At 43.5% G+C, this 24,438-nt stretch overlaps 1 protein-coding gene across 3 annotated transcripts in view; it reads right to left on the bottom strand.

Moving 5' to 3' along the window:
- MFN1 (mitofusin 1) overlaps positions 1–21,271 on the bottom strand; it is a 45,089-nt gene extending 23,818 nt beyond the window's left edge. Inside the window, exons 1-7 of one of the 3 annotated variants that reach the window (XM_039478787.2) lie at positions 21,153–21,271; positions 19,909–20,027; positions 16,480–16,615; positions 7,097–7,259; positions 4,152–4,276; positions 3,301–3,409; positions 2,359–2,466 (exon numbers count right to left, since the gene is read on the bottom strand). In XM_039478787.2, coding sequence (XP_039334721.1) covers positions 2,359–2,466; positions 3,301–3,409; positions 4,152–4,276; positions 7,097–7,259; positions 16,480–16,615; positions 19,909–20,020 — 753 coding nt within the window. In that variant the 5' untranslated portion in view covers positions 20,021–20,027; positions 21,153–21,271. Of the gene's footprint in view, positions 1–2,358; positions 2,467–3,300; positions 3,410–4,151; positions 4,277–7,096; positions 7,260–16,479; positions 16,616–19,908; positions 20,028–21,023; positions 21,112–21,152 lie in introns of those variants that run through there. The other 2 variants (XM_039478788.2, XM_039478789.2) reach the window with 2 other exon arrangements.
- Positions 21,272–24,438: the final 3,167 nt, after the last annotated feature.

The following is a 24,438-nucleotide window of genomic DNA, read 5'->3' as shown; positions in this document are numbered from 1 at the left end:
CAGAAAATCTTTTTCTTAACAATTCTGTCTTTCAAACATTTACTTAAAATTCTGCTGGGCGATGTGACTTATGCCTGTAATCCCAGCACTTTTGGAGGCCAAGGCGGGCTGATCATCTGAGGTCAAGAGTTGAAGACCAGCCTGGCCAACATGGCAAAACCCTGTTTCTAGTAAAAACACAAAAATCAGCTGGGTGTAGTGGCAAGTGCCTGTGATCCCAGTTACTCGGTAGGCTGAGGCAGGAAAACTGCTTGAACCTGCAAGGTGGAGGTTGCAGTGAGCTGGGATCACGCCATTGCACTCCAGCCTGGGTGACAAAGCAAGACTCCATCTCAAAAAAACAAAACAAAACAAAAAAATCCCTGCTGAGTTAGGGAGAATGCATTAACCAGGCATTAGGATTGCAGTGTTGGGTTTAAGATGACCACTTGAACACTGAAGTGCAGATTAAGGGTTAGAATTTAGGGTTTAGTACTAGTCTTTAGCATTATGGCTATGATAAGATATCTCTAAGTTAAGACTTGCAAAAATTAATCTAAACAGCAATCCTGAAAGATTTGAGGAAAAATAATTTGTGAGTGATACTTCCTACTCCTCCAATGATTGTATGAGACCCCTATTGAAAGAGCATGACTGTAAGACAACAGTTAATGACAGGAGAATATAAAACTTGATGTTAAGGCCGGGCGCGGTGGCTCAGGTCTGTAATCCCAGCACTTTGGGAGGCCGAGGCGGGTGGATCACGAGGTCAAGAGATCAAGACCATCCTGGTCAACATGGTGAAACCCCGTCTCTACTAAAAATACAAAAAATTAGCTGGGCATGGTGGCGCGTGCCTGTAATCCCAGCTACTCAGGAGGCTGAGGCAGGAGAATTGCCCGAACCCAGGAGGCGGAGGTTGCGGTGAGCCGAGATCGCGCCATTGCACTCCAGCCTGGGTAACAAGAGCAAAACTCCGTCTCAAAAAAAAAAAAAAAAAACTTGATGTTAAGCGAAATTCCAACTGGGAAGATATGAAAGCAAATAATTTAACATGTAAACAGTGATGGCATAGTTTAGGTTATTTTTATCTTGTTCTCTACAGATAATAATTTCATACTACTATTAAAATCAGATACAGTCTCAGCAAATTAAATAAATATTATTTATAGTACAAATTCCAGAAACACTAATCTGCTTAAGTTTCTATAACTGGCGCGACTAAAATGCCAAAAAGAAAAGTTGAGGATGCAAATCTCAAGAAACTCAATCTGCTGGCAGGAGAATAAATGACACCAAGCACTCTGGAGAACTCTGGTGCTGTTTCCTAAAATCAAACATGTTGTTAACTTGTAATCCAGCAATTTTGCCTCTAGGTACATATACCCATGGTTTACTAACCTCTGCATTACTGACATTTTGGATTGGCCAATGTTTGTCTGGGGGCCTGTTCTGTGTCAGAGGATGTATAACAGCATCTCTAACCTCCACTCACTAGATGCCAGGAGCACAAAAGCACAGTTGTAGCAACAACAACAAAACATCTTCAGATACTGCCAAATGTCCCTTGGGGGTCAAAACTGTCCAACCTCCACAGTGAGAACCACCTAACAAAAATTGCACACACAGGCACACCAGAAGGACACACACAAGGATATGCACAGTAGCATTCATAACTAAATATAGGAAATTAACCCAAATGCCCATCACTGTGAACAAATCAACTGTAGTATAGTCACAGATGGAGTACTATACAGCAATGAGAATGCAATACAACACAACTATGCTATGCACAATAACACGGACATGTATGATAATTAAATGGGAGAAAAAAGATGCAAAAGCAGGCAGGTATTATGTGATTCTGTTACATAAAGTTGAACAACCAGAAAGATTAATTTATGGGGTCAGAAGTCATGATAAACAGATAATTTCTCCTTGGGAAGTACAAAATGGAATTTGGAAGGGTGTTAGTAAGAGGGGGGGACTCTCGGGTGTTCAGAATGGTCTGGATCCTGACACAGGTGTGTTAAATTTGTAAAGTTTGGCCAGGCATGGTGGCTCACACCTGCCATCCAAGAACTTTAGGAGGCCAAACTGGAAGGATCATTTATGATTTATATATTTTTCTGTTATGTACCTTTCAATAAAAACTTTAAAAAGAAGTTTCAAGCTTTGAAATAACTAGATAGTGTAACACAATTTCCCTCAAACTAACTTCGTAACTTGGTCTTCATCACGTACCTACTTTAGGTTTTCTCTAACTATACTCTTTTCATGAAATAGTTCTTAAATTTTCTATTCTTTAAGCTATATTGTTTTCTCAAACAAAAATGTACAAGACTGTATTTAAAAACCTACAAAAAAAAAAAAACTTACATCTTCCATGTATTCTGGCTCTGATGCAGAGGCATCCCAACGATTATTAAGAATGAAAATATTAGGCTTGGAAAGCCGCTCATTCACCTTGTGAAAAAACTGTTTTTCCTGAAAAGCAAAAAAAAAAAAAAAAAAAAAAAACCCACAGTACATTCACTATAATTTACATTTATAATTGAAATTTCATTTTAATGAGATAACTGTTAACCATTTAGACAACAGTAATTAACACCACTGACAAAGAACCCCAAAGCACTTTATGAGTATTAACTTTCAAAGATGAAAAAACTGATGAATAACAACTTTTAAAACTCACGTTACAGTTCTGAATATTAGATTATCCAATATAACCTAAACATTAAAGATAGATTCTATCAGATAATCTAGATAGATATCTAGATAACAGGTTATATTATATTAGATATAACCTATCTAATCTAATAAACTCTGGAAAGTTTATTTCAGATGAGTCTGGCTCCAGGCATTCTGGATAATCTTCTAGGTCTGAAAGCAGCTTAAAGTGTACACAGGTAAGCTGAAACCTCCTAGAGTATATTCTGGTGAAGCTGGAACTGGCTGGCAATACTGAAAATATAAAAAGCCTTGCCTGACAGACGGCAGGGAGAAGGAGTGGTTTATACTTTACTCAAGAGACTTAAATAAGCATCCTAAAATTTCTGGCACTCATTCTCCCTGAGACTGGCAAATAACCAGAAGTTGGAGCCATCAAGCCCTATGTCACTAGAGAAATCCAGGGAACTGCACACTATGGAAAGACTAGAAACAGCCCTTCTGCTTCTATGAAAACACAACCCCCTTCATTATGCCTGTTTTTAGAAGTTCTTTCTAATCCATGATTTGGATTTCCTTTGCTTTTCAGAATTAAAACACACACTGTTTTATTTCCTACCACCAAAACACAATATTATGATTAAATCCTACCGTATTCATTAGAGTTGATTCAGAGTTTGCAACCAAAACGAAGACATCAGCATCTAGGCAAAACTTATCAATCCAGCTATCCAGCTCTGTAGTAACATCTGTGCCTGGACTAATGAGAGTGAAATAAAAACTGTATCATATTTCTTGTCATGAACATCTCTTCTCTCCTCTGTTTCTACTGATTACTTGAAACAGTCATTTCCATTTAAAAGAAAAACCCATTATCAAAACCAAAATGGGGTTAGGTGTGGTGGCTGGTGTGTGCCTGTTATCCCAGCTACCCAGGAGGCTGAGGTGGGAGAATCACTTGTGCCTGGGAGGCGAAGGTCGCAGTCAGCCAAGATCATGGTACTGCACTCCAGCCTGGGGCTCAGACCCAGACCCCGTTTCCAAAATAATAATAATGATAATGAAACACATAATAAATGTAGATTAGTCAAAAGCACTGTAAACTATTCTATTAATTACTGAAAAACAAAAATGTAAACTATCCAACAAAGTTATTTTGTGAAACTTTGTCAAGCACCAACTCACTATTGGTTAAGAAAAATATTTATTTAAAGTTATCTAGATGTCTAGAGTTAATTTCTAAATCCTAACCACTTATCCAAAATACAAAATTTAAAAAAAAAGTAGCTATCCTTAAAATTTCCTGAAATAGAATCAGAATGATGAACTGACACTTTTATGTAACTTATAAAATAAAACCAATACCTCATCTGTTCATAATCTAGCTAATGAGAACAAAGTGGTAACTGAATGTTTTAATTTTTTATGCCATATGCTAAAGTAAGCAGTATTATACTATTAAATAAACCTTCAGAGAAAACACAATCCACATGTAACTTTACCTGTCTACTAACACCAGGTCATCCCTCAAGAGGGCACATTTTGCTTTTGGCCAAAACACATGTACAAGACAGCCAGCTTTCAGGTCTTTGTCCATGTGAAGGGCATGGGCCAGTTGATTAACTGTCTAAAACAGGAGGAAAAGAAAAAAAATAAACTCCACTTCTAACAAAATACAATAAAAATTAAAAACACTATAGTACATTTATTTTAGCAAAACAGGTATATAAAAGGTAAAACTCTGAAATAAAACCTGAGCAATCTTGAGAACCTGAGTTTTTTAATTTCTTTTTTTTTTTTGAGACGGAGTTTCGCTCTTGTTACCCAGGCTGGAGTGCAATGGCGTGATCTCGGCTCACCGCAACCTCCGCCTCCTGGGTTCAGGCAATTCTCCTGCCTCAGCCTCCTGAGTAGCTGGGATTACAGGCACGTGCCACCAGGCCCAGCTAATTTTTTGTATTTTTAGTAGAGACGGGGTTTCACCATGTTGACCAGGATGGTCTTGATCTCTCAACCTCGTGATCCACCCGCCTCGGCCTCCCAAAGTGCTAGGATTACAGGCTTGAGCCACCGCGCCCGGCCGAGTTTTTAAATTTCTAAGTAGGGGGGAAAAAATGGTTCCCTCAAAAAGAACTCCAGCAATGAAATCCTAAGCAACACCTGATATGGATACTGGTTTTGCAAAGTATGTAAGTTCTAGAGTCTCTGCTCTTTTTGCCTATTTGTATTTTCTGGTTCTACTGAAATAAATGTGTATGACTTAGCCATAAAGAAGAAATATCATTATTAAAATGGTTAAAATTAAGTAGATTTTAACATCCCATAGAAAGAAATGAAATCATGTTCTCTGCTGCAACACTGATGGAGCCGCAGGCCATCATCCAAAGTCAATTAACGCAGAAACAGAAAACCAAACACTGCATGTTCTCACTTTAAAGTGAGAGCTGGCCGGGCGCAGTGGCTCACATCTGTAATCCTAGCACTTTGGGAGGCTGAGGGGGATGGATCACCTGAGCTCAGGAGTTCAAGACCATACTAGCCAACACGGTGAAACCCTGTCTCTACTAAAAACACAAAAATTAGCCAGGTGTAACGGCATGTGCCTGTAGTCCCAGCTACTCGGGAGGCTGAGGCAAGATGGAGGCAGAGGTTGCAGTGAGCTGAGATCACGCCACTGCACTCCAGCCTGATTGACACAGCGAGACTCCGTCTCTAAAAAAAAAAAAAAAAAAAGAGTGCTAAACATTCAGTACACACAGAAATAGATGAACAGTAAACACTAGGAAATTACAAGGGTAAAGGTACAAGGTGACAAGAGCTGAAAAACCGTTGAATACTACATTCACTATGTGGGTGATGGGTTCAAATGCAGCCCAGAGCTATGCATCACACACTATATCCATGTAATAATCATGTACATGCAACCCCTGAATCTAAAATAAGGAGGAAGAGAGTGTGAACAGGACTGGAAGAGCACAGATCAGGAAAATGAGAGATGATTTCTTTAAAATAACACAGCACTTTGAGACTGTAAAGCCACAAGAAGTTTGAAATTTAATTTGCTAAAAATTTTAATTACAAAGTAATAGTGATTCCTACATTTATATTAATTAAAAGCTTGATTATGATTTTCTTTTCTTTTCGAGACAATGTCTTGCACCATTGCCCAGGCTGAGTGATCACAGCTCACTGCAGCCTCAACCTCCCAGATTCAAGCAATCCTCCTATCTCAGCCACTTGGGTAGCTGGCATAAAGGCATATGCCACTATATTTGGCTAATTTTTTTACTTTTGGTAGAGATGGGACCTCACCATATTGCCCAGGCTGGTCTTAAGCAATCCGACCATCTCAAGAGCTAGGATTGCAAGCATGAGCCACTGTGCCCGGCCTTGAATAGTATTTTCATAAACATCATCTCATTTTTCTAATAAGTGATCTTAAGTGTATGCTTACTCTGAAACTTACAGACTGAGTCACCTGATTTACATCAAAGAGCAAATTCACAGAACAAGAACCACCCATGACTTTACCTACAGTTTACCAAGAAATAAAAGAGAAAGTGACTATAATGAGAAACAGTGCCTTAACCAGCGGCTTTTAGTCCAGAGTCAACAGCTTGCATCCTAATTTGTTTTCCTTTTTATTCTTTTTTTGGTTGAAGGAGTCTAGGATAACTGAATTGAGAATTTTTTTTTTTTTTTTTTTTTTTGAGACAGAGTCTTACTCTGTCACCCAGGCTGGAGTGCAGTGGTACAATCTTGGCTCACTGCAACCTTCACCTACTGGGTTCAAGCGATTCTCCCACCTCAGCATCCCAAGTAGCTAAGACTACAGGCACCTGCCACCACACTTGGCTAATTTTTGTACTTTTACTAGAGATGGGGTTTCACCATATTGGCTAGGCTGGTCTCCAACTCCTGACCTTGTGAACCGCCCACCCTGGCCTCCCAAAATGCTGGGATTATAGGTGGGGGCCACTGTGCCGGGCCTATTGATGGCTTTCAAAGAAATATTAACAGTTCTTTTTGGCCAGGTGTGTGGTGCATGCCTGTAATCCTAGTACTTTGCGGGGCTAAGGCAGGCAGATCACCTAAGGTCAGGAGTTTGAGACCAGCCTGGCCAACATGATGAAACTCCATCTCTACTAAAAAAAATAATAATAATACAAAAATTAGCCCGGCGTGGTGACAGGGGCCTGAAATCCCAGCTATTCGGGATTGAGGCGGGAGAATCGCTTGAACCCGGGAGGCAGAGGTTTCAGTAGGCTGAGATCATACACTGCACTCCAGCCTGGGCAAGAGAGTGAGACTCCATTTCAAAAAAAAGGAATATTAACAGTTCTTTTAATGAGATGTCAGCAATGCAGACATCTATAAAAATGTTATTAAAGAATATGTTAAGGATATTGTTTCAGGTATATTATGCTGCTAAGGTTAAATATCATACCTTCACACTCTTTTTTTCATCTGATCCCTCTGTCATAAGATAGGCTTTATCTCCATCGGTTCCTTCAACACTTAGGAAGCAATTGGTTATGTGGCCAATCCCACTAGGGAGAACTTTATCCCACAGCATTGCATTGATAACAGAGCTCTTCCCACTGCTTGTCCTGAAGAATATACAAAATCATGAAAAACAAAACAGTAAAAAAATTTGTTCTTTCACTGGGTCTAATATCAATTTTTTAAAAATCCAAATTTTGTTAAAATTTCTTAAGACTGCCCTTTTGTGACCATCACCTAAGCAGGAGCTGCCAAAATGAAGTTCAATCCCTTTGTGACTTCTGACCAAAGCAAGAATCTCAAAGGCATTTCAATGCACCTTCCCACATTCGCAGGAAGATTATGTCCTCCCCTCTTTCCAAAGAGCTGAGACAGAAGTACAACGTGTGATCACGGCCATCCGGAAGGATGATGAAGCTCAGGTTGTACAAGGACACTATAGAGGTCAGCAGATTGGCAAAGTAGTCTAGGTTTACAGGAAGAAATACGTAATCTACACTGAGCAGGTACAGCGGGAAAAGGCTAATGGCACAACTGTCCATGCAGGCATTCACTCAGCAAGCTGGTTATCACTAGACTGAAACTGGACAAAGACCACAAAAAGATCCTTGAACGGAAAGCCAAACCTCGCCAAGTAGGAAAGGAAAGGGGCAAATACAAGGAAGAAACAATTGAGAAGATGCAGGAATAAAGTGATCTTACAGACGAGCTTTGATTAAAACTTGAAATGAGGAAAAAAAAATTTCTTAAGACTGCATTTTGATGAAAAAATTAACCAGTTGGCTTACACAAATATTAGCAATGTACATTTCAGAAAAAATAAAACAAAGGAAAACAAATCCCCCTTTCTCATAGTGCTATCCTCAACTTTTCTTTCTTGCTTTTTGTGGCAATTTGAAATCATGTCAAAATTCTGTGACACTACTCCTATCACAGGATGGGGTTTAATACCCCATCTCCTGAAGTCTGGCTGGTTTGTGACTGCTTCAACAAATAATGCACATCAGAAGTGACACTAGGCGGTCATACGCAGTGGCTCACACCTGTAATCCCAGCACTTTGGAAGGCTGAGGTGGGGGGATCACTTGAGGTCAGGAGTCCGAGACCAGCCTGACCAACATGGTAAAACCCCATTTCTACTAAAAATACAAAAAATTAGCTGGGCATGGGGGTGGGCGCCGGTAATCACAGGTACTTGGGAGGCTGAGGCAGGAGAATCGCTTGACCCAGGAGGTGGAGGTTGCAGTGAGCCGAGATCAGATCATGCCACTGCACTTCAGTCTGGGCAACAGAGCCAGACTCCATCTCAAAAAAATAAATAAATAAAAAGACTAGGTCATAAAAGGCAATGCAGCATCTGTCTTGTTCACTGGAATATATGTACTTGGCACCCTGCCATGTAAAAGTCCTCTTACCCCAAGTCTGCCACGCTGCAAGGAAGAAGCTAAATGGAGAAGTCTGGGTGGGTGCTCTACTGAACAGCCCTAGTCTGTGTCATTCCAGCCCAGGTACCAGACATGTGAGAGGTTATTCCAACCCTCAGCTGTTGAGCCACACCAATCTTCATGTCTTCTCAGTTAAGTCCCCAGAGTCCATGGAGCAAAGACAAGACATTCCCGCTGTGCCCTATCTGTATTCCTGACTCACAGAATCAGTGAGCATAATAAAATGGCTGATAAGTGGCTAAGTTCTGGGTAATTTGTTACGAAGTCGCAGTAAAAAGAGCACTTTTTTTTGTTTGTTTTGTTTTTGGTTTTTTTTTTTTTTTGAGACGGAGTTTCGCTCTTGTTACCCAGGCTGGAGTGCAATGGCGCGATCTCGGCTCACTGCAACCTCCGCCTCTTGGGTTCAGGCAATTCTCCTGCCTCAGCCTCCTGAGTAGCTGGGATTACAGGCACGTGCCACCATGCCCAGCTAATTTTTTGTATTTTAAGTAGAGACGGGGTTTCACCATGTTGACCAGGATGGTCTCGATCTGTCGACCTCGTGATCCACCCGCCTCGGCCTCCCAAAGTGCTGGGATTACAGGCTTGAGCCACCGCGCCCGGCCAAAAAGAGCACTTTTAATGGCTCTGAAATGCAAAGAACTCACACTCACTTCAGGGACTTGCTTTCCAGTAAGTCAGTCCAAGTCCCAGATACCATTGGCAGCCTTTTGGTTCGTTGCAAAAAAAAGCATTCTATCTTTTTGGCATATGCTTTACCTCTTTCCTTCAGCACACGAGGGAAAGAACTTTTCTTAATGGATATTATTCTCAACTCCCTTCCCAGGGAACCTTCTTTCTTTCATGAGCTCAGCATTGGCTTCCACTGCCACTATACCACAACCTGCAAGGATGCCTATCATTGCTCTGAAAATGCATCTTTCTGAACATTTCATGAAGCCTTGCCATGATCCCCAGGGGGCTGACATGCCAGGTTCAGTATAGAAATGTAGCTACAGCTAATTATTAATCAGGCTGCACCTTGGCCCACTTCCTTGTTGCTGTCATGTAGAACCAGATACCGACCATTTGCACCCCCATTCTTCCTAGGATCTCTGACTTTAGAATCATAACACTCTTAAGGATAGCTAAAAGATAGCTGTTTGTCAGGCCCCAAAATCCAGCAGTTTGAAGACCCCCTCCCCACAGAGGAATGGGATGGATCAGCATATAAATACAGCCTAGCTTCATTATCTCCCTGTCCATGACTTCGTTCTGCAAGTTCCAACCATTTATCAACGATCTCTACACTTTGGGCACTCCAAAAACCTTAAAAACCCTAACCTCAAATTCCTTGGGGAGATGGATCGAGATTCCCTTCCCATCTCCTCATTTGGTGACCCTACGATTAAACTTCTTCTCTGCTGCAACCTGGTGTCTCAGGGTGATGAACCTATCATGGCTACAGTGTGGGGCTCCCACCCCACACCAAGAATCATCAGGGTAGCCCATTAATGATGCAGATTCCTCAAGTGCACTGTGAACCTAAAGAATCAAGACTCTGGGGGTGCTCTCGGGGCGATTCTTATGCATGTTAAAATGTGAGACACGCTGTCACCCTGTCTTCCCCAAACAAACATAAAACAACTGGAAAAAGAAACCTTTCTACTCTATCAAAATCAACACAGAACACTTCTAACTAGATGTATGGGCATTTTTCCATATGCACAAAGCAGTTTTCCGGCAGACACCAGCTGGGTACTCTATCTTTCAATTCATTTCTACCTTCCTGCAACTTGGGTTCAATGTCGGAATAGCTCACAGAGCTCAGGGAAGTTTACTGGTTTATTATAGAGGATATTATAAGCGACACAGATGTGATGCCTGACCATTTGCACCCTCTCAGCATGCCATTCTCTCAGCAGAAACTTGAGTTTAGTTACCTGGAAGTCCAATCTTGCTCAAGAGTTTTTTTTTTTTTTTTTTTTTTTGAGACAGAGTTTTGCTCTTGTTACCCAGGCTGGAGTGCAGTGGTGTGATCTCAGCTCACTGCAACCTCTGCCTCCTGGGTTGAAGCAATTCTCCTGCCAAGGCCTCCCAAGCAGCTTCAATTACAGGTGTGTGCCACCATACCCAGTTAATTTTTCTATTCTTAGTAGTGATATAAGACAGTTTATTAGGCTGCTCTCCTGGTTGTTTTAGGAAGGCAAGAGAAGTATCAAAGATCACTTGATTGACTGCCATTCACTGAAATGGGTGTTTGGAAATTAAGTTTAGGTCAGGACAAAAGCAACTGCATTTTTTGTTACTGTATTTTATGGTGAAAAATGCAATTACTTTTGCACTAACCTAAATAGTTTGATTTTGGATATTCTAGACATACATCTGTAGTACCTGTTAAGTGTTCAGGCGTAGTTACAAAAAAGGCAGTTGGATATGTGAGACTTGGACTAGGGAGAAGCCTAAGAAATTTAGGAATTTCTGGCTTATGTTGGTGACAGAGATCACAGGAGTTGATGAGATGACCCAGGAAGACTGTGTAAAGAAACAGTAAACATCATATTGCTGACATCCTGTGTACGTACACACGTACACACACACACACACACACACACACAAAAGAAAAGGAAAGGTAAACATGACAGTACTAGGGAGAGGAAAAGGGAGTATCCATGGAAATGCCAGCTGGGGCTGGACACGGTGGCTCACACCTGTAATCCCAGCACTTTGAGAGGCGGAGGCAGATGGATCACCTGAGGCCAGGAGTTCAAGACCAGCCTGGCCAACATGGCAAAACCCCGTCTGTACTAAAAACATAAAAATTGGGCCAGGCAAGGTGGCTCACGCCTGTAATCTCAGCACTTTGAGAAGCCGAGGCAGATGGATCACCTGAGGTCAGGAGTTCAAGACCAGCCTAGCCAACATGGTGAAACTCAGTCTTTAAAAAAAACAAACAAACAAAAAAACATAAAAATTATGGCCAGGTGAGGTGGCTCACACTTGTAATCCCAGCACTTTGGGAGGCCCAGGTGGGTGGATCACCTGAGGTCAGGAGTTCAAGACCAGCCTGGCCAACATGGCAAAACCCCATCTCTACTGAAAACATTAAAATTATGGCCAGGTGCAGTGGCTCATGCCTGTAATCCCAGCACTTTGGGAGGCCAAGGTGGGTGGATCACCTGAGGACAGGAGTTCAAGACCAGCCTGACCAACATGGTGAAACCTCGTCTCTACTAACAATACAAAAATTAGCAGGGCATGGTGGCCCACACCTGTAATCCCATGTAATCCCAACTACTCAGGAGGCTCAGGCAGGAGATTTGCTTGAACCCAGGAGGCAGAGGTTGCAGTGAGCTGAGATCATGTCATTGCACTTCAGTCTGGGTGACAAGAATGAAACTCCATCTCAAAAAAAAGAGGGGGTGCAGGGGATACCAACCCTCAGTTCTGGGAATTGCCCATCCTCTACCTGGAAAACTCATGAATAATGCACCCTTTGTTTGGCATACAATCAAGAAATAACCATAAAAATAGAGAAGCAGGCTGGGTGTGGTGGCTCAAGCCTGTAATCCCAGCACTTTGGGAGGCCAAGGTGGGCGGCTCACCTGAGGTCAGGAGTTTGAGACCAGCGTGGCCAATATGGTGAAACCCGATCTTAAAAAATCAATAAATAAATAAAATTAAAAATAGAGAAGCAGCAGTTCTGGGCATGGAGTAGCCGTTCTTTATCCCTTCACTTTCTTAGTAAACTTACTTTCACTGTACAGACTTGCCAGAATTCTTTCTTGCGGAAGGTCTAAGAACCCTCTCTTGGGTAACACTGATACAACACCTGCTACCTCCTGTTCTCATTCAATTCATTCTCCCCATTATACTTAAGGTTGTAACTAACATCCAATCCTCTCATGACTATTTTCCAAAATAAAAGAACGCAGAGCTCCTTACCATGATATATTAATATGAGTATATAAATACTAAAGGTCCTTTACAATCTGGTTTTTGCTTAAAAAGTGTCTACCCGCTTCTTTTGCTAATGTTTCATAATGCCTTAAATTCAACTACTGGAGTTCTCCAAACACAAGGGGTCTCTCTCCCCATTTCTATTTATGGCTTTTGGACCTTTTTCACATCCAAAGCTATACTTATTTCTAGTTCTCAGTAGGACAGTTGAGTCATCACCTTCCCAGGAAGCTCTTCCTACTCCACCCTAATCTGAAGCAGGATCTTTTTTAATGGAGCTAACTCATACCAGACTCTGTGTAAGGCCCTGAGAATATGGTCAAATGGAAGTAGAAAATAAAAACAAAGAACTCTGTGAAGTGTTGAAGGACATAAACAGACAATAAATGAGAAGGAATAATTTACATAGAGTGGTCAGAAAAGGTGCCCAGGTTAATAACATTGGGATGAAATATGAAGAATGAGAAGGCATCAGACACAGAACAAGGGAAGGAGAATCGTAGGTGGAGGTAACTGCAAGAGCAAAATGTGGGGAACATTCCCGTGAGACCCCCAAAAGGCGTGGGTCTCACTATACGGTGAGTTTGATCCCAAACACAGTTTCCGACTGGAGGCAGTGGAGCTATCGGGAAGAAGGAACTGAAAGATGGATGATCAGTTTCTAATATCAACCACGATATCGGTTGGGCTTAAACTATGCAGTGCTGCTAGACCAAGTGACTTCCTACCAGCAACCAGTTTCTGCTTTTAATCTTTATGACTCTGTCTTTAAGTATAGCTTTAACCTTTTCTTTACTTGCATGACTGCCTTGTACTCTAGATAAAGGTTTAGCTGTGGGAATATTTGCAAAGCAAATGCCACCATACCGGATGGCTTTGATTCCAGACTCAGAGACTCCTGAATAGGGGGAATTGAGATAAGTTGAGTCAGGAGCGGACAAAGGAGAATCTGGTTAAAAGATTCTGATGAGCAAAACCAGAAAACCTTTTCACATCTCAGTTCTAAAACAAGAGCAAACCAGAAATACCTGCAGCCATGAGGAATAATGTATGGATGTAAATAAGCTTTCTCATCACAGGAAATTCTATTACCTTTTTTTTTTTTTTTTTTTGAGACGGAGTTTCGCTCTTGTTACCCAGGCTGGAGTGCAATGGCACAATCTCGGCTCACTGCAACCTCTGCCTCCTGGGCTCAGGCAATTCTGCCTCAGCCTCCTGAGTAGCTGGGATTACAGGCACGCGCCACCATGCCCAGCTAATTTTTGTATTTTTAGTAGAGACGGGGTTTCACCATGTTGACCAGGATGGTCTCGATCTCTCGACCTCGTGATCCACCCGCCTCCCAAAGTGCTGGGATTACAGGCGTGAGCCACCGCACCCGGCAATTCTATTACTTTTTACAACCACTGATTGTGTATCTGACTTCTCTATTGTATAGGCCATGTAAGGTATAGATTTGCATTTCCTCTTGCAATGATGTAAACCAGAGCAAAGAAAGTGTATTTATTCCTGGCCTTTGAAAAATAAAGGCTGCTGTTTAGGCACGGCCTATGCAGTCCTCCAGATCCCCATACTTTCTGTCTTTATTTCTTCAAGCGCATGCTCTCTTCCAGGTATTGGGACCCTCTTGCAGGTCGAGAGACCCCCGGCAGACGTGCCGTCCCGGACCGGTCCCCGACAGCAAAAGCCCTCAGATAGGAAATAGCTGAGAAGGCCTACGAAATTGGTTTGGTGAATATATGCCACTGCTGGCACGCAGCACATGGTATCTGAATAACTAGTCATGGAGCTGGTCATTTGTCTTTGTACAGAAGCTGTGACACAGATCACCCTCTCACTCTGGATAGTTACACCAAGGTAACAATGCTTTCTACTCTCCCTCTGGAAATGACGGAGTTGAAAATTCTGAAAGACCTACCTGATCACTGCCCTTTATTACCCCCATAATCCTTACAACCTGTGAACCTGATAATTGTCAACCTTAACAAAGACACCAGAGAAAAATCCACTAAATTGGCCAGGTGCAGTAGTTCACGACTGTAATCCCAGCACTTTGGGAGGCCGAGGAGAGCAGTTCACTTGAGGTCAGGAGTTCGAAACCAGCCTGGCCAACATGGTGAACTGTCGTCTCTGGTAAAAATTTAAGAATTAAGCTGGGTGCGGTAGGTAGTTCATGTCTATAATCCCCCAGCACTTTGGAAGGCCAAGGTGGGTGGATCACCTGAGGTCAGGAGTTCAAGACCAGCTTAGCCAACATGGTTAAACCCCATCTCTACTAAAAATACAAAAATTAGGCCAGGCGCGGTGGCTCAAGCCTGTAATCCCAGCACTTTGGGAGGCTGAGGTGGGTGGATCACAAGGTCAAGAGATCGAGACCATCCTGGTCAACATGGTGAAACCCCGTCTCTACTAAAAATACAAAAAGTTAGCTGGACATGGTGGCGCGTGCCTGTAATCCCAGCTACTCAGGAGGCTGAGACAGGAGAATTGCCTGAACCCAGGAGGCGGAGGTTGCGGTGAGCCGAGATCGCGCCATTGCACTCCAGCCTGGGTAACAAGAGCGAAACTCCGTCTCAAAAAAAAAAAAAAAACAAAAATTAGCCAGTTATGGTGGTGCATGCCTGTAATCCCAGTTACTCGGGAGGCTAAGGCAGGAAAATTGCTTGAACCCAGGACATGGAGGCTACAGCGAGCTAAGACTGTGCCACTGCACTCCAGCCTGGTGACAGAGTGAGACTGTGGCTCACAAAAAAAAAAAAAAAAAAAAACACTGTTACATGGGAATTAAAAACAAGGATTATAATCTAGAATGCATGGAACGGCATACCAGCGCATTCAGTGAAGAGGAGTTTTCATTAGCAAAATGAGATTTACATAAGCTGCCTAGAAACAAGAGTTCATTGGCCTGGCGTGGTGGCTCACGCCTGTAATCCAAGCACTTTGGAGGCCAAGGCGGGCAGATCACCTGAGGTCGGGAGTTCAAGACCAGGCTAACCAACATGGTGAAATCCCATCTTTAAAAAAAAATTAAAAAAAAAAAAAAAAAAAAAAAAAAGCCCGGCGCAGTGGCTCAAGCCTGTAATCCCAGCAATTTGGGAGGCTGAGGCGGGTGGATCACGAGGTCGAGAGATCGAGACCATCCTGGTCAACATGGTAAAACCCTGTCTCTACTAAAAATACAAAAAATTAGCTGGGCATGGTGGCACGTTCCTGTAATCCCAGCTACTCAGGAGGCTGAGGCAGGAGAATTGCCTGAACTCAGGAGGCAGATGTTGCAGTGAGCCGAGATCGCGCCATTGCACTCCAGCCTGGGTAACGAGAGCGAAACTCTGTCTCAAAAAAAAAAAAAGGTTCATTGGTTCGGGAGGTTCAATGCCAGTTATTGTCAGTTGATTGGTGGAGATGCCATTACCGGGCAAGAGCCCTCCGGAGAACGTTTTCAGTCCTAAAGTATGTATACTGATAAGTCTTATCAAAGCAGAAGATTTGAAAGAATTTCTAGAAAGTCCTTGGAAATGGTTATCTCACACATGTATGCAAAAGCCTCTTTCCTTTCAGCATTCTAGGCCTGTCGAGGTTGGACATAGGTGATTTCATCCTAGCATCTGAAACTTTCAAATAATCAAAGTAAACTTAAAAGGGTAAACCACAAATTATGCTTATCATTTATCTGTATTTCCACACTCAAAGCTGGCTAAGAGCTAATTCTTAGAGATGAGAATTCTTAAAAGGTAAAAATATGACTGACCTTCATAAAGCTTCATTTTATACCAGGAGGTAAGAGACGCACATTCTTTCACATGCTAACTAACAGCTTTAACATTCAACACAGGCAGAAACTTGTGGGCTTGGGAGAGAGTGGGAGAAATATAACTTGTGGAAACATCGGACACAAAGCTGATTCCCGGAAACTAATCTTAGAAACAGTAAGTAATGAATATACCTGCCAAAAAATGCCACCTTCATGTGCCTCCGAGATAGCACCTCAGCAATGATGGAAAGCTTGTCTTTATATCCCTGTATTTCTGCCAGATCATCCTCAGTAGCTATTCCATCAAGCTCTGGATTCTTACATGTTGCTGTAAAATTGAAATGGCATTAGAACAGTGATAGAAATGAATATTAAGTTAGCTCTATAATGGAATATCTAAGATTGTATGTATTCTGGCTTCATGTTAACATGCCACCCACAGTATCCGAATGTTTGCTAAAAGGTGCATGCTCCATGGCAACGGGTCATAAGAATCCTGCCCAAAAGAATGTCAAGAACATGAAAAGTTGCAAGGGTATCGTCAAAAGCTTGCTAGGTCTCAAACATACAAACTACCCCGAAACAAGAACACACTTCTAAGGAGAGAAACTAGAACCTAACACTGACCTATTATTGTTCCACCCTGACTGGATCTTCAGATCTTGAGCTCAGGTGGAGTCACATACTGATAAAAAAAAAAAAAGGCAGGTTTGACTAGGAGCCCCTCAGAAATTAAGACATATTTCAAGGTCTCCAAGTTAGGAAAGACCTTGCTACTTTACCAGGTTCTATCTGCTTCCCACAGGGATGAGGTGAAACAGCTCATTTAACACAGACAGGGAAGAGAATTACAGCTTGTATCCTGTCCACAGCCATAGCACCCCAAATGCACTGATTCATCAGATTGTATCCCACTCTCACTCTCAGGCTTATCAGGTTTAGAGTTTCAAATATTCCAGCCCTCACCTCTCCTCCATGGCTAGAGGGAGTTGAAAACACCTGGGTTTGAAAAGCAGAAACATCTTCCAGTTTTGTTTGTAATTCAGGAATAGGAGATAACCTGATGTTTACATTCTTATCACCTTTTTATGAAGGTAAAGACATGAAGATTTATTTGAGCTGCGGGCTCACGCCTATAATCCTAGCACTTTGGAAGGTCATATGGGCAGGTCACTTGAGGTCAGGAGTTCGTGACCAGCCAGGCCAACATGGTAAAACCATCGCTAATACAAATACAAAAATTAGGCCAGGTGAGGTGGCTCACACCTGTAATCCCAGCACTTTGGGAGGCCGAGGCGGGTAGATCATGAGGTCAAGAGATCGAGACCATCCTGGTCAACATGGTGAAACCCCGCCTCTACTAAAAATACAAAAAATTAGCTGGGCATGGTGGTGTGTGCCTGTAATACCAGCTACTCAGGAGGCTGAGGCAGGAAAATTGCCTGAACCCAGGAGGTGGAGGTTGTGGTGAGCCGAGATCACGCCATTGCACTCCAACCTGGGTAACAAGAGTAAAACTCTGTCTCAAAAAAAAAAGTAGCTGGAAATCACTTGAATCCGGGAGGCAGAGGTTACAGTGAGCGGAACGGAGATCATGCTACTGCACTCCAACCTGGGCAACAGAGTGAGACCTCTGTCAAAGAGTCATCTGGCCATCTGAACAATTCTAATTAGGGACAAACACTGCTACTTAAAACTTACCCAGTGTACATCCAATTAAGCTTTTCCTATCTCACCATACTTTTCTAATGCATTAATAAAATACGTGCAATTTGGTGAATAATGGACAGACTGGTTTAAGTATCATTACATTTATTTTTGCTTTTCATTTTATTTTTGCTCATTTTTCCTGATTTATCTGCTTTGTCTCCTTTCTGCAACAACTGAGGTTCTAAAACCAGTAAAACTGAATTCAGATTCTAAAGCTGCCATTTCACTAGTGCCTAGCATAATGCATACTCTATAACAACAATACACATTTAACTTCATTTTCACTTCCTATCAATTTTTTTTAGAAAAAAAATATTTTCCCAAAGAAAATTATGCCAGGTCAAATTATTTCCTAGTTGGAAACAAAGATTCTATACTACTATTTTTTTTTTTTCTCATTCATTACTGAATTATGTCAAGTCTGGTGCTAGGGATACCATGAGTCCTAGGCTCCTGACCTAAAGCAGCTCAAAATCTGGTAAGAGAGGGTTTCGAGAGACAGGAAAAAAAAAAGTTTGGGCCGAGCATGGTGGCTCACGCCTGTAATCCCAGCACTTTGGGAGGCCGAGGCAGGCAGATCACGAGGTCAAGAGATCGAGACCATCCTAGCCAACATGGTGAAACCCTGTATTTAAAAAAAAAAAAAAAAAAAAAGTGGGCCGGGCATGGTGGCTCAAGCTGTAATCCCAGCACTTTGGGAGGCCGAGGCGGGTGGATCACAAGGTCAAGAGATCGAGACCATCCTGGTCAACATGGTGAAACCCCATCTCTACTAAAAATACAAAAAATTAGCTGGGCATGGTGGCGCGTGCCTGTAATCCCAGCTACTCGGGAAGCTGAGGCAGGAGAATTGCCTGAACCCAGGAGGCAGAGGTTGCAGTCAGCTGAGATCGTGCCATTGCACTCCAGCCTGGGTAACAAGAGCGAAACTCCGTCTAAAAAAAAAAAAAAGAAAGAAAAGAAAAGAAAAAGAAAAAAGAAAGTATTAAAAAAAAAAAAAGTTTGATTCTGCCAAAGGTTTCCCCACCGTCACTGGAAAATTTACAGAATCTTTCCCTTTCCACTGCACAGTTGAGAGGCATACAATTTTTTTTTTTTTTTTTGAGATGGACTCTCACTCTGTAGCTCAGGCTGGAGTGCAGTCTGAGACCTCCACCTCCTGGGTTCAAATGGTTCTCCCGCCTTGAGCCTCCCGAGTAGCTGGGATTACAGGCGCCCGCCATCCTCCCCAAGTATTTTTTGTATTATTGGTAGAGACCAGGTTTTGCCATGTTGGTCAAGCTGAATTCCTGACCTCAGGTGATCCTCATTCCGGCCTCCCAAAGCGCTGGGATTACAGGTGTGAGCCGGAGTACCAGGCCAAGAGGTGTATAATCTTAAGAACCAGAAAAAACTCTCAACAGTTATCTCCAAAAACGTATTCCCTACCGAGACGTTCCTCATCACCTTTAACAGTTATGAAACTCTTTTGCCCCCCTTTCCATTGCAACTCAGCCTCATTTGAGAGAATGAGATAGGCCTGAGGTCTTGGTTTAACTGCTAAGTTGGGGAGGAGAGAAGCATAATGGTTAAATGTGGACTGCCTGATGTTTTGTCTGGGCACTTACTAGCTGTGTGATCTTGGGCAAGGTGTTTAACTTTTCTGTGCCTTGGTTTCTTCATCTTTAAATGAGTAAGATTAGTACCTGCCTAGTGGTGATGAAAATTAAATGAGCTATTAATATACTAAAGTTCCTAGTTATCATGAATACCATTGAATTTTCGTCTTCTGGAGAGTAGAAACGGGTTTTATTCATTATTGTACTTCTCATAGTATACTGTACAATGCCCTCTGTATGTCCTCAATAACGCTGAAAAAATAAGCACTTTTATATTTTCAACAGTAATTATTTTAAGAACTTAAGAACTAACCTTCAACGAAATGTGATCCTTCAGTAACAAACTCCAGTAACTGGTCAAAGATTGCAGTAATCGCCTTCTTAGCCAGCACAAAGTGCTTCAGTGGAGAAACAGTTTCTGCCATTATGCTACTAGGGCGAGATAACAAGTTAGAAAAGCACAAACTGAAGTGGATGATAGACATGCAAACCGATGACACACCAGTGACGTTCACCAACTCCCCAATGGAATAAATTATGCTGGCAAAATGTTTTTAGGTAATTTGGGGGGGGGTGTTCTAGTCAGACAACTAGAGACGACTAAAATAAGTGAAATCTATTAGACAAAATCTTGGTTGCAATTTATACACAATTTCCATTTGGTGAAGAAGAAACTAATTTTGGCTAAGACTGTCACTGCATGTGACTCTGAAGAACATCAGGAAACCAGGTAAGAGGAAGCCAAGTCCACACACAATAACCAAGTTACTAGGTTTCTCCACCTGGAGCTAGTCTAGGTGGGTAGCGGTGGGTATGCAGAGTGAGGAAATCCCAAGATCACAACGCGAGGCTGAAATTTAGAAGGACTTCAGGCCGGGCGCGATGGCTCACGCCTGTAATCCCCGCACTTTGAGAGGCCGAATCACGAGGTCAGGAGTTCGAGACCAGCCTGGTCAACATGAAACCCCGTCTCTACTAAAAATACAAAAAAATAATCAGCTGGGCGTGGTGGCACGCGCCTGTAGTCCCAGCTACTCGGAGGCGGAGGCGGGAGAATCGCTCCAACCCGGGAGGCGGAGGCTGCAGTGGGCCGAGGTCGCTCCAGGGCTCTCCAGCCTGGCGTCAGAGCGAGACTCCGTCTCAAAATAAGAAAAAGACAAACGGAGCTCCACGCCACAGACGAGGAGGTAAAAAGAGGGTCCAGAAACCTCAAGTTTTAAAAGCACCTCCCGTGGTGGTTTCTCAAGAAAAAGACACCAAAGACGATGACACCCGGTCTAACCGCGGCGTGGACACGGAAGCCACAGCGGCCACAAAGGCGGCGGATCCCTCCAGGGGGTCGGGCCGCGCCGCGCGGAGCGGCCGCCGGGAAAGGCCCCACCGCCCGCACCGCGCCCCGCGCCGCCCAGGTCCGGCCCCGACTCCCACCCCGGCTCGGCCTCGCGGGCTCCGCTCGGCCGACGGTTCGCTCCCTCGTCACAGAACGCCGCGCCCCCGGCTCCCGCCCCCAGCCGCTCGAGGGTCACTCCGAGCGCGTTGGAGGCGGCCGGCACTCACAGTCCGCGCCCGGACTACCGCCCGGCAACAGCAGCTCGGCCGCAGGCCCCGAACAGCCTCATCTTCCCGGGGAGCCGGCAGCAGCGAGGAGGCGGGGCAATGGTGGAGGAGTCACTTCCGGCCTCTCGCCTCCACCGTTTTGCTTGGCTCCGGGGCCGGAAGTGCATCTCTGCCGGGCGCCATTTTCCTTAAGGGCAGAAGGCAGGCTTGCTGTGGGCAGGCGCTGCTGCCGGGAGAGTGGTTTCCGTTCCCGCTCCAACTTCTCCCCTCAGGGTGTCCAAGCCTCTGCCCAGCTCTGCCCAGCCTAGGCTTAGCCAGTTTCCAATGACGGTCGCGGCTGATGCCTGTAATCCGGCACACTGAGATCCCAAAAGGGGTGGAGTATCTCTTAAGTCCAGGAGTTCGAGACCAGCCTGGGCAACATAGGGAGACCCGCCCCCATCCCCAGCATCTCTGCAAAATAAAAAAATGAAAAACGAAAAAAATGTAAAAGCCTAGCGAGGCGTCCTGGCACACGCCCGTGGTCCCAGCTTCTTCGGATGCTGAAGTGGGAGGATCGCTTGGGCCCGGGGCTGCAGTGAACTGTGATTTATCGCACCACTGCACGCCAGCCTGGGCCACAGAGCGAGACATTGTCTCCGGGTCAAAAAAATCAGAGGAAATCCAGATCATATTACTCTTTGAGCTTAAAAGCTTTCCAACAGCTTGCCATTATACTTAAAATTCTAGCTTCGGATCGTAACCGCCCAAGGAAGGGGTTCACCTTGCCCCCTGACTGGAGAGAACTGATTCAAGACAGGGGAACTGCAATAAAGAGGAATCCGCGCTGAGCCCGCTGTGCGGGAGACTTAAGTTTTATTATTCATAAAATCAGTTTCCCGAAGCAGCATTCTGGGAGAAGAGTTTTTAAGGACAACTTGCTGGGGGCAGGGGCCAGTGAGCCAGGAGGACTGACTGGCCAGGGATGAAATCCTAGGGAGTGGAAGCTGTCTTCTTGCTCTGAGGCAGTTCCTGGGTTGGGGGACAGTGGATCAGATGAGCCAGTGTATCCGTCTGGGTGGAGCCAGCTGATCCATCCGTTCTGAGCACGGGTAGTCGAAAAGGGAACTTCTACTTTATTTATTTTGTTTGAATTTTAAAAATCATGATGGTATCCTTTTATTACTCCTGTGCTTAATAATTATTTAATATAATTACTGTATTTTAAAGCAAGACTGACATATTAGATGCTATAAATTATAACACGGTAATTAAATGTTTGATATAGTAATAAGAAATTTAATCCATTGCCTTTTCTTTTTTGTGTGCGGAACAGACAGATCACCAAAAAACCAGAAGAGTAAACACAAAGAAGGAAAAGAATTAAAATATAAAAGCTAAAACCAACACAAATATTAACAAAAACTAATATTATTTGAAAGAAATTATCAATTTGATGTATCACTGCCAAATTTTTTCAAGAACATAAAAAAATGTGAGAAGACACAGATTAAGGGCAGAACAACTATAGACAAATAATATAAATGCCAAAAAATTGAAAAGCTTAGATGAAGTATAAAATCTGGGAAAACATCAAATACGAAAATTAAGCCTGAGCAAAAATAGAAAACGTGAATAGGCTAAAATTCCCACATATACAAAAATTGCGAGGTCTAGATGATTTTAGGGATAACTTTCTATCACATGTTTAAAGGAAAGATTTATCTTATTTCATATAGATTTCTGCAAAGCATAGAGAAAGAGAATATACCAATGCATTTTTAATTTTTTTTTTTTGAGACGGAGTTTCGCCCTTGTTACCCAGGCTGGGGTGCAATGGCGCGATCTCGGCTCACCACAACCTCCGCCTCCTGGGTTCAGGCAATTCTCCTGCCTCAGCCTCCCGAGTAGCTGGGATTACAGGCACGCACCACCATGCTCAGCTAATTTTTTGCACCATTAGTAGAGACGGGGTTTCACCATGTTGACCAGGATGGTCTTGATCTCTTGACCTCGTGATCCACCAGCCTCGGCCTCCCAAAGTGCTGGGATTACAGGCTTGAGCCACCGCGCCCGGCCAATTTTTTTTTTTTTTTTTTTTTTTTTTTTTTTTTTTTTGATACAGAGTTTCACTCTTTTTTCCCAGGCTGGAGTGCAAAGGCATGATCTCAGCTTACTGCAACCTAGACCTCCGGGGTTCAAGTGATCCTCCTGCCTCAGCCTTCTGAGTAACTGGTATTACAGGCACACACAGGCCTCCATGCCTAATTTTGTACTTTTTAGTAGAAATGGGTTTTCACCATGTTTCCAGGCTGTCTCAAACTCCTGACCTCAGGTGATCCACCCATCTTGGCCTCCCAAAGTGTTGGGATTACAGGCGTGAGCCACCGCGCCAGGCCCCAAGTGCATTTATGAGATTTTAAAAAAGCTAGATATCACACTGGATAAGGAGAGTACAAATAAAGAAAATCACACAGGCTGGGTGTGGTGGCTCATAGCTGTAATCCCAGCTCTTTGGGAGATGGAGGCCCTTGGATCGCCTGAGGTCAGGAAATCAAGACCAGCCTGGCCAACATGGTAAAAACCCGTCTCTACTGAAAATACAAAAATTAGCTGGGCATGGTGGAATGCGCCTGTGATCCCAGCTACTCGGGAGGCTGAGGCAGGAGAACTGCTTGAACCCGGGAGGTGAAGGTTGCAATGAGCCAAGATCGCACCACTGCACTCCAGCTCTAGGCAAAGAGCAAGACTCCGCTTTAGAAAAATAAAATAAGAAAATCACATTTATGAATACAGAGGCAAACATAGGAAATATAAGCTACCTGAGGCCAACGATTAGAATTTTTTTTTACTTTTTTATTTTTATTTATTTATTTAGAGATGGAGTTTTGCTCTTGTTACCCAGGCTGGAGTGCAATGGCGCGATCTCGGCTCACCGCAACCTCCACCTTCTGGGTTCAGGCAATTCTCCTGCCTCAGCCTCCGGAGTAGCTGGGATTACAGGCACGCGCCACCATGCCCGGCTAAATTTTTTGTATTTTTAGTAGAGACGGGGTTTCACCATGTTGACCAGGATGGTCTTGATCTCTTGACCTCGTGATCCACCCGCCTCGGCCTCCCAAAGTGCTGGAATTACAGGCGTGAGCCACCACGCCCGGCCTAGAATTTTTTTTTTTTTTAAGACGAGGTTTCACCATGTTGGTCAGGCTGGTCTTGAACTCCTGACCTCAGGTGATCCACCGGCCTTGGCCCCCCAAAGTACTTGGATTACAGGCATGAGCCACCACGCCCTGCCTTTTCTTTTTTG

Source organism: Saimiri boliviensis, chromosome 8 (assembly GCF_048565385.1).
Source record: "Saimiri boliviensis isolate mSaiBol1 chromosome 8, mSaiBol1.pri, whole genome shotgun sequence".
NCBI lineage: Eukaryota > Metazoa > Chordata > Mammalia > Primates > Cebidae > Saimiri > Saimiri boliviensis.
Note: the sequence above shows the minus strand (reverse complement) of the source record. Positions and strands in the feature narration are given on the sequence as shown.